General features: G+C 42.5%; 1 protein-coding gene across 4 annotated transcripts in view; it reads right to left on the bottom strand.

Moving 5' to 3' along the window:
* gsk3ba (glycogen synthase kinase 3 beta, genome duplicate a) overlaps positions 1-12,068 on the bottom strand; it is a 31,570-nt gene that overhangs the window by 17,886 nt on the left and 1,616 nt on the right. For all 4 annotated transcript variants that reach the window (XM_069154019.1, XM_069154020.1, XM_069154018.1 and 1 more), the window contains one exon: positions 4,445-4,638. In XM_069154019.1, the coding sequence (XP_069010120.1) occupies positions 4,445-4,638 (194 nt within the window). The remainder of the gene's footprint in view (positions 1-4,444; positions 4,639-12,068) is intronic.

The following is a 12,068-nucleotide window of genomic DNA, read 5'->3' as shown; positions in this document are numbered from 1 at the left end:
TTTGCACAAGCAATCATTTGATCCTCTTTGAAACAGTGCCTGTAGGGCTTTTAGACCAACGGCTGTGGATGCCTGAGTCTGGAAAGGGATTTAAAAAGATCTGTAAAAATTCAACTGTAAAGAAAATCACTGAAAAGTGATGTTAATTTAAAATGACTGTCAAATTCAGCCCACAAAACTAAACTAAGTCACCAAGAACCACCAAGTTTCAGCAAAAGGATCTGCTGGTAACTCTCGCAGCTGTTGTGTCAAAGTGCATGAGTCTACAATCAGAAAGAGATTGCATAAATTTGATCTGCATGAGAGGTGTGCCAGAAAATAACCTTTCCAAAAAGAACATCAGAGCAAAACTGCCGTTTGCCAATTAGCATGCAGGCAAAGACCAGGCCTTTCAGAGTAATGTGCTCTTCACAGATGGATCAAAGATACAGTTGGTTGCCTGTAGTAACAGTAGACATGTTTGGTGCAACTTTTCAGACGAACCTCATACCAACTGTAAAGCACAGTGGCGGAAGTGTTGTGGTTTGGGGTTGCTTCGCTGCCTCACGGACCGGCCAGCTCACAGTCGTTGATTCAACTATGAATTCTGCATCATATCAAAGAATGCTTGAGGCCATCGGTCCAAAAGTTGATGTTGAACCAGGAGTGGACCTTTCAACAAGCATGATCCTAAGCACACAAGCAAATTCAAAGTAATGGCTAAAAAAAAGAAAAGATATGGAGGGCTATGGGATGACCTAAAAGCCCAGATTTGAATCCCATGGAAATGTTGTTAGGGGATTTGAATAGGCAGTGCACACAAGAAAACCTTCCAACATCTTGCAACTGAAGCAGTTGTGCTTGGAAGAGTGGTCCAAAATTTCAGCAAGATGATGTCAGAAACTGGAAGACAACTATGCAAACAACTGCAAGAAGATATTTCTGCAAGAGGATGCAATATCAGCTTCTGTCCTTACTTTTTCTGCAGAATAATATTACATATGTTGATATTTGTCTTGATTAAAAGATTTCATTTTCCTTGTGGTGACATTCAAGTAGAGGTATCTGTAGGCACCGTTTCAAAGAGGGTCAAATGTTTTCTTGTCCTAATATGTCTAACAGGCCAACAATTTCCAAGAGATAAACTTATTTAGACAGTTTATGGTCAGTCTTAAACCGGCTGGAGATGTAAATCAATAAAAAAAAAAAAAAAATTGAAAAAAAAGCTCATAAATTAGTGGTTTAATTTATTTTTAAAAAAAATCCCAAAACAATTGAGCACTGTAATTTATAACAAATGTTAATCTAATACCAGTAAATATCTATTTTCACAGTTATAGCTACAGATTAATAAACATTTGATCTCCAGTGACTCTTTGCAGCAGTAAGGCGGAGTTTGTGAGACCGACTCAAAATAACCTTCAACTTCTGTTTTCACCCAGTTCAACAGATCAGTGATGTGGTTTGAAATGATTTTCGAAACGAGAGAAGTCTATGGCACCGAGGGATGAGACTGATAAGGCATTGGCTATACAGACGATGATTGGGATAAATTGTGTTGTTTGTTTTATTCTTTAATGGATATTTTTGACGATGAGAAAAATCCTACGTTTTTCTAGCGATGTTGTGTAAGAGAAGCTGCCACCAGACGTGCTCTCACTCCGTGTCCGAGTGAGTGCTGTTTCTAATGCGAGCATCCATTTTCCAATTGGCGGATATGTGATCCCTCAGATGAGAAGGGAGAAGGACCTATCCCATAATGCACCACAGGCAGACTGGAAGCCCACTGATTCATCAGCTACACCCTAAAGCAGAGCCTATTCGCACGATTGCCCTGTTAAGTGTGAGTGTGAGTGTGTGTGTGTGTGTGTGTGTGTGTCAGTGAGAGAAAATAAAGCATTCGCACATGTTGAACTGCATGGTTTAGTCGATCTGGGCTCACTTCACAGAGGAGTACTAAATCAGACAGAAAAAAAGTGTGGAGAGAAAAGGCTTTAGAAGAGGAGGACGGAGGGGAAAACACAACGCAGGTGTTTTGGTTTGTGTTTGTGTGGAACGAGGTGAGCACTCTTGATGGCGCGTGCTTGACAGTCATGTGAAGAGTCTTAGCTCTCGTTTGCTTCATTTTTCCTAACGAGCACTTCACAAGGTGTGGCGGGGTGTTGGGGGGGAGGGGGGGGGGCAAGCCGAAGCACTGGTAAAGAGAAGTAGACGGAAGCGCAGCGGCGGGGGAGCTTCTAACCACAAAGAGGAAACTGAACAATAAATCCGTGTGATCTTCAGTCGACCACCGAGCGGTTTCAAAGATGCAACCTGCTACAGTGTCACGGTAACCGCAGGCTAACAGGAAGAGCAGGATATGACTTCGTCGCGGCCTGCACGCAGAGTCACACGTGTGTGTGTGTGTGTGTGTGTTTCCCCAAGAAGCAGTGTGAATTTGGTGGCAGATGGTCGAACCCCACCCTACTAAGTGACGTCATTTACCTTGTCTGGTTTCTGGTAGCTGACACATTCTGAAAAACTGTGTTGAACCTCCAAAAGGTTAAATCCAGGGCACCGAGCTGCTCAAGTATTCAGCTGAACCAGTTGTGTGAAAGCGCTGCAGGAGCACCGACCGGACTAAACTTCAGCAACTCTCAGGGGAACTCGAGCTGCAGGTTTGGAGTCTTTGAGACAACAGTGAACGCCATGAAACATAAACGATGTAAAATAATGAGTTAAAGGGGAGTAGCGCTGTCTTGTTTGTTTAAACCGAGGTAAACCATTGACAGACTTATCGCACATTAGAGGCCTGATTTAATTATTTCTTTTTTAGGACTGACCCGTATACCTCAAAAGATCAAAGCTTTAACTGCCATGGTAATCGACATCCAAATCAGTCTCCAAATATGAATCTTTTTTAGAGAAATGTGATCAATATAACGTATGCATGACCACAAAAATCACAAACAGCCCACAAAATAATTCATTATGCATAAACATTATTATCATTCTCAGAAGGACACTTCATCTAAATTTTTGTTTCCTTCAATCACCTCAAAAGGTTTTTGTGATTGTCTTCAAAATTTTATATTGTCCTGAATTCAATGGTAATTGCTGTATTTAAACAGAGTAGCTCATGAAATGGCTGTAATAAAAAAAAGTGTTTTTACCAACGCCTACGTTTGCCAAGTTATAATGTAGTGTGTAAGCCCAAAATGTCAGACTTAATTTTAACACTTGTCCCAATTCAACAACATGTTTGAACCTTCATCCAGTTTCGAGTAAGCCCAATCATGTGATTAAAATACTGTGCAGCCTCATTTTTAAAGACCATAAAACTTAATGAGAATGTAAAACAGCTGCGCTGCAGGCTTTGCCGTCTCAGGACAAGCAGCAGGGACAGGAGTTCTTCAACTATCCCCATTTTGCTTGCCGAATGCATATCGTATTCCGATTCCAGAAACCCAGATAAGTCCTTAAGCTAGCCAAAATAAAACAAGATCCTGTTGCATGCAAACCTCTTATCCAGGTTCGTGAATGTTTTTTGGTAATGAAAGAGTTCATTAAAAACTTGGTCAATTAAATGGGAGAACGCATCAAAATGTTGACCCATTAAAATCTTTATTAGAGTTCAAGGATGCTGGTTTTTCAACAGGTAGAGATCAAGTCAGGTCAACAGCTGCAGTCAAATTAATATCATTAACATGCAGCAGTCACCGAGTGGGATATTAGTGTTTCTCATATATACGGGAAGACACACGACCATAATTCTTCGTGCTGTGTCGAAGCATCATATCCCCCGTATGATCAAAACCAGCATGAGCCTCATGACTGGAATACTTGTGTCCATACTTAGGCCTCCGACCGAGGAAGCAGATATAACGTAGTCCCTGTGAAGGAACAACAAGTCATCAGTCAAATCTATTCAAAGCACAAGAGGAGGATTCCAGCAGAGCTTTACTTGGAAAGAAACACGATGTTTCAAAGGTGGCAACTGAACTGAAGCCGACAGATGTCCGAGTATTAATGGGTTCAAGTTTGTTTGTGTGAGACAAGACACACACATCACCCACCTCCCCCCAAACCCCCCCCCCCACCCCCCCCCACCCCCCACACACACACACACACTACACACCAACCACACACCACACACCACACACCACACACCAACCACACAAGGGAATGTGTTGAATGCAAAACACAAGAAGTTTTTCCTTTGTTTTCTCTTGTTTCTCAGCTTCTCCGATCTCCCTGTTCGTGTGAACGATCTTTCCATTCACGTCTCTGTCACAGTTACTCACTCACATTCAACAATGCGACAACTTCGGTCAAATTGTTAAAAAAAAAAAAAAGGAAAGAGAATGACTTGCTGGAAAGAGAGTCCGACTGCATCATTTAAACATGCTGCTTTTTTCTGTAATTCGTTTCTTGCTTTTTGTTGACAGGTGAGAGTTGTGTGAGTAGACGTGTAAGCAGGATTTACCTTAAACCTCTTGTCTTGCAGGACCTTCTTGATGGCCACCATCTCTCCGGAGTCGCAGAGTTTAGCTTGGTAGACGACGCCAAAAGAGCCGTTGCCGATGACCTTAGTGTCGGTGTAGCTCACCTCCTGTGGCCGGTCGGGGCCTTGGCCCGGAGTGGCCACAACTGTTGTTACCTTGCTGCCATCTTTATCCCCTACAGAGAGAGCCATGGAGATAAGACACATCAGAACAGAGTGGTGATATGCACAAATTGCACACTGTAAATCAAGCAGTAGTGTTTACAGGTACGGGAGAGAAAACGAGCATCAGAGAGGACATGACACAAAGTTAAATTCTGTTGATTATATTTTCTGTTAATCATTTAGTCTCTAAAACGTCCAGAGGAAAAACCAGATCAGCCGTTGTGCCCGTGTATCAATGCATTCAAACCCACAAGGAGAGTAGGTGTAAAAGAAACAAGCTTTAAACCACCTATATTCAAACATGACACGAAAAAAAAACTGGCTGGTGTATTGTGAATCCACTCGGGTGATATTCTGATTGATTGGTTTGTAGATGTGGGTCGTGAACGCAGCCACATGGTGAGAATTTGATCCTGAACTTTCTACCGTTGTCTGAATTTTGCTGCAGGCTGGATTTGGTCATCAAACTTCAAATTGGCCATCAATGCACATGTCTCGATCTATGTCCACCATTGTGGACTGACAAGCAAAGATTTTTACCACGTTTCTCTCATATCTGACAACTTCTGTCTCAAGTCAGATTTCCATCCAAACTTAAAACACATTTTATCCGAATTATCAAAAGAAAAAAGTCTAATTTATGCGTCTACTGTTATGTGAATATCAGGAGTTGGTTCATCGAGCAGTAGGTGGCCATTGTCCCACTGCAGAAAAAGAGATCGTAACGACGTAATTAAAAGAATGCCAGTCAAAACAAAGGTCAACACATTACGAGGGATTGTGATGGAAAGCTTGATGACAGACAACACCGGACGATGGAAATGGAGCGTTTTCAACAACTGATAATGCAGCTTTGTGCTGTGAGCGGAAGCTTCAGTGAAATTCACGTCTGAGTTATCATTTATTTACTGAATCCGTTTTGATTCCAATGAGTTGCATTTACCTTTCATCCATACATCGACTTTTCCACCTCCCTCAGGAGTAAAACCTTTTTGAGATATTTCAATGCTTGTGTAAATGGGCTTTTAAAGGGAGTGAAGCGGGTTCTCTCCCTCCGCCTCTCCACAGCAGTGTCAGGGTTTAAAGTCCACATTAGCTGGCAGTATGACGGACGACCCGGCAGGAGTGTGCGTGTCACATGGCACAAATGCACACAGCCTCTATCTACAATCTCCGAAAGGCTCTGAAATTAACCCCAAAACCTCCACACACACACATCGTACACGACAAGTCCTGCGACATCATCTTCCTGAAGCCCAGATTATAACGTCATCCCTCTTTCACACGAACTTCAGCAGAAAAGAGCCGAAACGAACGTCTAATTTGAGGTTCCTTTCTGAGATCGTAGCTCACAGCGTGCACAAAATCATGTTGATGGATGGATTAGCGCTGCTTAATAACCTCGGCTGCTCCAGATCGTGGTGTTATTTAGCAGAAAACCTGAGTAACATGCGGCGGTGGCAGGCCACCTCCACGTGGAGGACACTGGCAGGCCAGTGCTTCGTCTACGTGACGGGTCGATGTGGCCGTGTCATGCTGACTTCTGGCAAACTACCACACGTCTGCATGCGTATTTTAAATGAACAAACCTTGCATGGCTTGAATTATATTGAAAGCCAGGAAATCAATGTTTGCCTTGAGACTAAGAGTGTGGAGGTTTACTGGTCCTATTTATTTTCATACTCAGTGGCTGCATGGCCTTATTTTCCAGCAGGATTATCGGTTTTGACACTAAAAGAGTTTCCACCATCCGGTGTCCATGAAATAATCATTTTATACATGTGTGGAACGTTTTTCCATTAACGTGCGTGTTTACAGTTTCTTTTGCTGCCGTGTGACCAGTGACGAGCTCAGCTACTGACGATGTCATTCCAAGTATCAGAGTGGGGAAACGGTGGGACAAAACAGGTGAGCTCTGAGAAACTGACAGACCGACGCTGCAAAGAAAAAATGAAGATGGATTCTGTAACGACAGAAATAATCTTTCCAAGAACGTACGTGTGTGTGTGTGTGTGTGTGTGTGTGTGTGTGTGTGTGTGTGTGTGTGTGTGTGTGTGTGTGTGTGTGTGTGTGAGAGTGAGAGAGGGAAAGACAAAGAGAAAGAGAATAATATGACTGCCTACATATTCCAGCAGGGCCATTTCTATGACGCCTCTGCACTTCCTCAAACCGTGAGAAAAGTCTGTGCGTGCATGCGTGCATGCGTGCATGCTCTCTCACACACACACACACACACACACACACACACACACACACACACACACACACACACACACACACACACACACACACACCAAGCTATCAGTCTGTATTGAAAATGGCAAATTTTTTCCTTTTGCATTCTGCAGATGTGACTGGACGCCTCGATGGAGAACGACCTTTCACGTGTAAAATCCTTCTCTTCACCCGTCATGCAGATTTCCCTCCATTTTATACTTGTAGTAAGTGGTCGCAATCAATCAAGGATCAACTTGTTTTGAAAGTTCACTTCTTTTCTTGGCAGAAGCATCTTTTAAGTCGAGTAAATTATGCCCGAGTGACCAATTAGAATATTACGTACATCGCTTGCGTATGGAAAATGCTCCTTAAAATCATAATGCGACATGGATGACATTCACAGCGATCAAAGAAATCGGTAAAAGCACAGAAACCTTGCAAAATGCGCTAGTAGTGTCGCCATGGTTACTTGGTTAAATCACCCTGCCAGGAGAATACAACTAATGTAACAAATGACAGATCGCAAATCATTACCGTATATGTGCTGTATTAACTACATGCTTTCAGCTGCAGGCAGCAATCGGTAATTCAGGTCAGCAGACTAGATCAGGCCACAACTGAATATGGCCAACGTGTGCACACAATGGGGGCAAATCAACATGAGTGTTGAGCAGCTACAGGATACACGTGCCGATATACCATTCAAAGTTACCAGCTTTGTCCCCGATACAACATTTATAGTGGGAATATTTTTCTACTAACGACATGAGCAGACCCACAAACAGATACGGTGCTTTGACTACGTTTTTAATGGGCTCAACTACACTGAGGGTTAAAAAAGAAATTGCTTGCCCAACAGCAATACTTTGACCCTGGATTACTCGTGAGAAAAGACAAAATATTCTTGGCTGTGATGGACAATAACGTTTTCGTGATTCGGATTCTGAAATGTGTGTGTGCACTTCAATGTCACACACACAGCATGGGAACCTTCAAGGTTGAGTCTCGCAGATATCGGCCTTGCTGCCGAGTCTTTTCATGACCTAGCACATTTTAAAAACACCTACAGGCTGAATTTTTTTTTTTCCCTATCATCACAATTCTTCTCTACATTCATCAGCTTGGATTTTACATGGAATTTGCTGTTTTAAAAAAAAAAAAATTGGTTTTAGATATAATTTCACAAACTCAAACTCCTTCTGACAATTATATCTTTTAATGCATCTGTTAATACACTTGACATTCTGGCATGTATATATTCCAACTGCTCAACATGAACGTCCAAATCAAGCCCAAGTCACAAAATTATGTTACTGTAGAGTCGTTCCTTGAAATAACACTGGACTCTGAAATGTGCAGTGGTAATCTGGTTATCATGGTAATATTAGTTATGCATTTATTGCGGGGGTGAAGGTACATTTTCACACCATTAATATCACACCAATACAAGTGCCAGTCACATAATGTGAACCTGCCAAACTGTCCATAAGTTTGTCGACCTGAAATTTGGCAAACATTCAAGCAATGACTTCCTTCTATGCTGCATTTATCAGCTGTGTGGCCATTGTAGTCGAACCATGTCTCACACATTGCAAACTGAGGCACTGATGATATATTATAATTGGGTTAAAACAGGGTCATTACGCTGAACATGTTCGGTCTCAAAATTCAAAATGCTCGGAATATAATTTAAATGGATTTCAGCTGTTGAATGCAGATCAAAATGACATTCATTAATAAAATATGAGGAGATCTTTTTTCAACCCTTTATTCATGCAGGGAGCTTCACCTAAAGGCAACCTCTCATTTATAGGAAAACCTTGACTCACACCTAAAACCTGAGCAGCTCCACTGGACCAGCTGAGCTACGGGTGTTGCTCATAGGCACTACAGTGGTGTTGATGAAGGATGAGTCAGTGCTGCTTCTTCACTTTGCCACCACCCAGATTTTTAGCCTGCTCGTCCGGGGAAGCTCACTTTTCTAACCTTCAGGTCACCGCTGCCCAATCAGTTAAGACGCCTGGACTCAAGCTAAAGACGCACACGTTTTACAGGTACGCGCAATCGTGCAAAGTGCAAAGGGCTCCTCGGCTGTTGTAAAGCCGATGAGATAATTCACGACATTACTGGAACATCCAATCGCAGGAATGCGAGCGCTCGCACAGCAAAGCAGCTCGGAGATGGAGAGTTCTCGACCAGACACGACGAAGGTGCAGAGATTTTAGATATCAGTGTTGTGCAGCCCGCTGAGCAACGGCCACCCAGTCCTGCAGCGACGCTGACGACACCCGACACACCGAGCACGGATTGATCATCCTCTTATTTCTCTTTCCCTCAAAAACTCAGCTCTCTTTTAAATCCTGGTGGTGGTTCTTGTCTTGTCTCTAAGCCCTGTCGTTTCATTTGTGAATCAAAGAGTATAATTAGTTGATTTTGTTCCCATCATCATTTGCAAAATGTGAGAGAGGGAACGAAAAGGAAAAGGAGGGCGAGAAAGCTGCAGCTTTGAAATGCTAAACAAGCCGCTCATTGTTCTTGGCCAGCTGCCTCACCCCCCAAAAAACAAAACCTAAGAGTGCTCATGTGGGTGTATGAATGCATGGATATGTATGTGTGTGTGTGTGTGTGTGTGTGTGTGTGTGTGTGTGTGTGTGTGTGTGTGTGTGTGTGTGTGTGTGTGTGTGTGGGAGGGGTAAGCATTCTCTCCTGGATCATACACATCAGCTACAGCTGCTCAGGATCATCAGCCAAGTTAAAAGTGTGTGTGTGTGTGTGTGTGTGTGTGTGTGTGTGTGTGTGTGTGTGTGTGTGTGTGTGTCTAACAGGTGGAGGTTAGGCTAACAGCGGACGACATCCTGGAAAGAAAAAAAAAACCACCAGTGTAGGTAGATTCCAGCAAGGTGACATGGTGCTCTATAAAATCAGTCCAAAGTACGAACATGATATAGCTGACAGCACGTCACGTACTTCTGCAATGATTTTCTTTCATTCTTTTTTTTAAAGGCCAGAAGTAGAACATGAGTATCTGCTGTGACTTGTTACAGAAGGATCCACTATTTTTTACAAAAGTAATCCTTATTGTATATGAGCATGACGAAATCATTGACTAATCAATAAGTCAATGAATCAAGTTGGCAAAAAAAATTTACATTCTGACAATTGTACACTTTGAAGGCCAAAAATTTGCTGATTCCATCATCCACATGTGAAGATTTGATGCTGTCATTAGTATTATAATAATAATAATAATAATTTAAAGATTTTCCTTGAAATAAATGTCTGTTAAATTACTATATTGCCAAGTATACCGGCTCGTTCTCCAACTGTCCTCCTACCGTCATCGCACGGGTGACGCCGTTCGGATCTCTGGGAAGTGAAGTTCAAAAACACGGCTGCTATTCCTGCTTATCGACATAAGTGCCACCAAAGAACAAACCAGACATCTTTGAGATTGTAACTTTAAATGACAGTTGACTTGATAACTTTGGGTTTGGGATTATTGGTGAGATAAAACAAACGAACTAAAAAAAAACACCTTTTGGGTTTTATGAATTTATGACAGGCATTTTAAAAAGAAAATTTGAATTTATATTTAATACACCGAATGATTAACTGATAGTGAAAAAGTTTGTGTAGATACACATTTAGGTGGGAAAACATCCCCGAACCTCACAATGTTTTCAAATTAGTACTTGGTTATCAATATTAAGTAAGTAATAAGATAATATTTGGTGCTTAATTAAAGTTTGAGAGATCGTCACATGGCATGTCTCATATATTGGCATTTTACCTCAGAGGACATCTGAGCAATCAGCGACTTTACTTTCCTCTACGGGGTTGAACACCACCTGCTTGTAGAAATAAATTTGCTTAACTCCCGTTTAATTGGGCGACTCCATGGTCAGCCTGTTATAACTGATAATGATGTATTGACTCACCAGATGAGTCTCTTGGAGAGACAAAAAAAAATCAGGTTAAGCAACCACAGCAAGCCCACAAATTCAGTAGCTTATGTCTGAAAAACAATGAAGGCAAATACAGAGTCCTCAAGTTTTTACATTTAGGCGATTTATCGGCAAAAGATTTCTTTATACTGAAAAGTTTTTTCAAGCATTTTCTGTCCTTTTTCCATTTTGAACACACTAACAGGAACGCTTTAACACCCATACATGTATCTGGGGCAGCACAAGTATTAGGTTTGGGATTGGAGTGCATCTGCCTGCTTGTGTGTGTGTGTGCTTGTGTGTGTGTGTGTGTGTGTGTGTGTGTGTGTGTGTGTGTGTGTGTGTGTCATACAGTCCACTAAGTGGTTGCCAGTGCCAAAGCCCAGAGGAGAGCCTCAGGCCTCACCCCACTAACACACATCATGATCACATCCCAGCCCTGAAGCACCGTCAACATTCCTTAACAGACACGTTTGTGCCCACCCTACCCCACCCTACCCTACCCCACCCTACCCCACCCACACACACACAAACGTGTTCAAGAGAAGACAGTAGATGTCTCCGTCCTGCACAGTCAACACTTATTAATAATGTTGAAATCAGCGTTAGAGATTTGTTCCGAGTCGAACAGCCTAATATACTCAAATGTGGGTCATGCAGCTGTAATGCAGACCTTAAGACATAAACATTATTTTAAGCTTGTTTTATTGTATCAGAAACAGATGCGATCAAGCTCTGAGAGAAAGATGTTATAATGACAGCAAACTAATCGCATGCGATGATATGACAGTTTGCAAAAATAAAATTAGACATGGGGTAGACAGTGGAAAGGTGAGTGAGTGCACGCATTCAAACTGTATGAGCGATAATAGGAGATGCAAAGTGGATGAAACAGACGAGTCAAAAGAGGACTAATATTGCCAGCCTCCCTCGATCAGCTGGTAGGCCACCGTCATGTCTCCATGTCTGCAGTCCAGTCTATAACCAGTCCCCGGCACGGTGCCACTGTGGCCTCGTGAACAGGATACTGTGTGTGTGTGTGTGTGTGTGCGTGGGTGTGTGTGTGTCACACAGACTCCAGTCGTCGCGACGTCTAATTTCGCCACGGCCCATAGAAATAGGAGCAGTAAACCAGCCCTTTCCAGGATCGCGTCGGTTTCGCCCGAGTCAACTGTGGGCGCACCTTCCGCTTTGACAGTTGCGTAATAGACCGACCCTATCGCTTTAACTCCATTACGCCTATGATTGGTGCCGTGTAGTAAAACCACTATAAGATCTGA

The sequence above is a fragment of the Embiotoca jacksoni genome, unplaced genomic scaffold (assembly GCF_022577435.1).
Source record: "Embiotoca jacksoni isolate LCO1_2020_lvr unplaced genomic scaffold, fEmbJac1.0.p SCAF_2, whole genome shotgun sequence".
In the NCBI taxonomy this organism is placed as follows: Eukaryota; Metazoa; Chordata; class Actinopteri; family Embiotocidae; genus Embiotoca; species Embiotoca jacksoni.
Note: the sequence above shows the minus strand (reverse complement) of the source record. Positions and strands in the feature narration are given on the sequence as shown.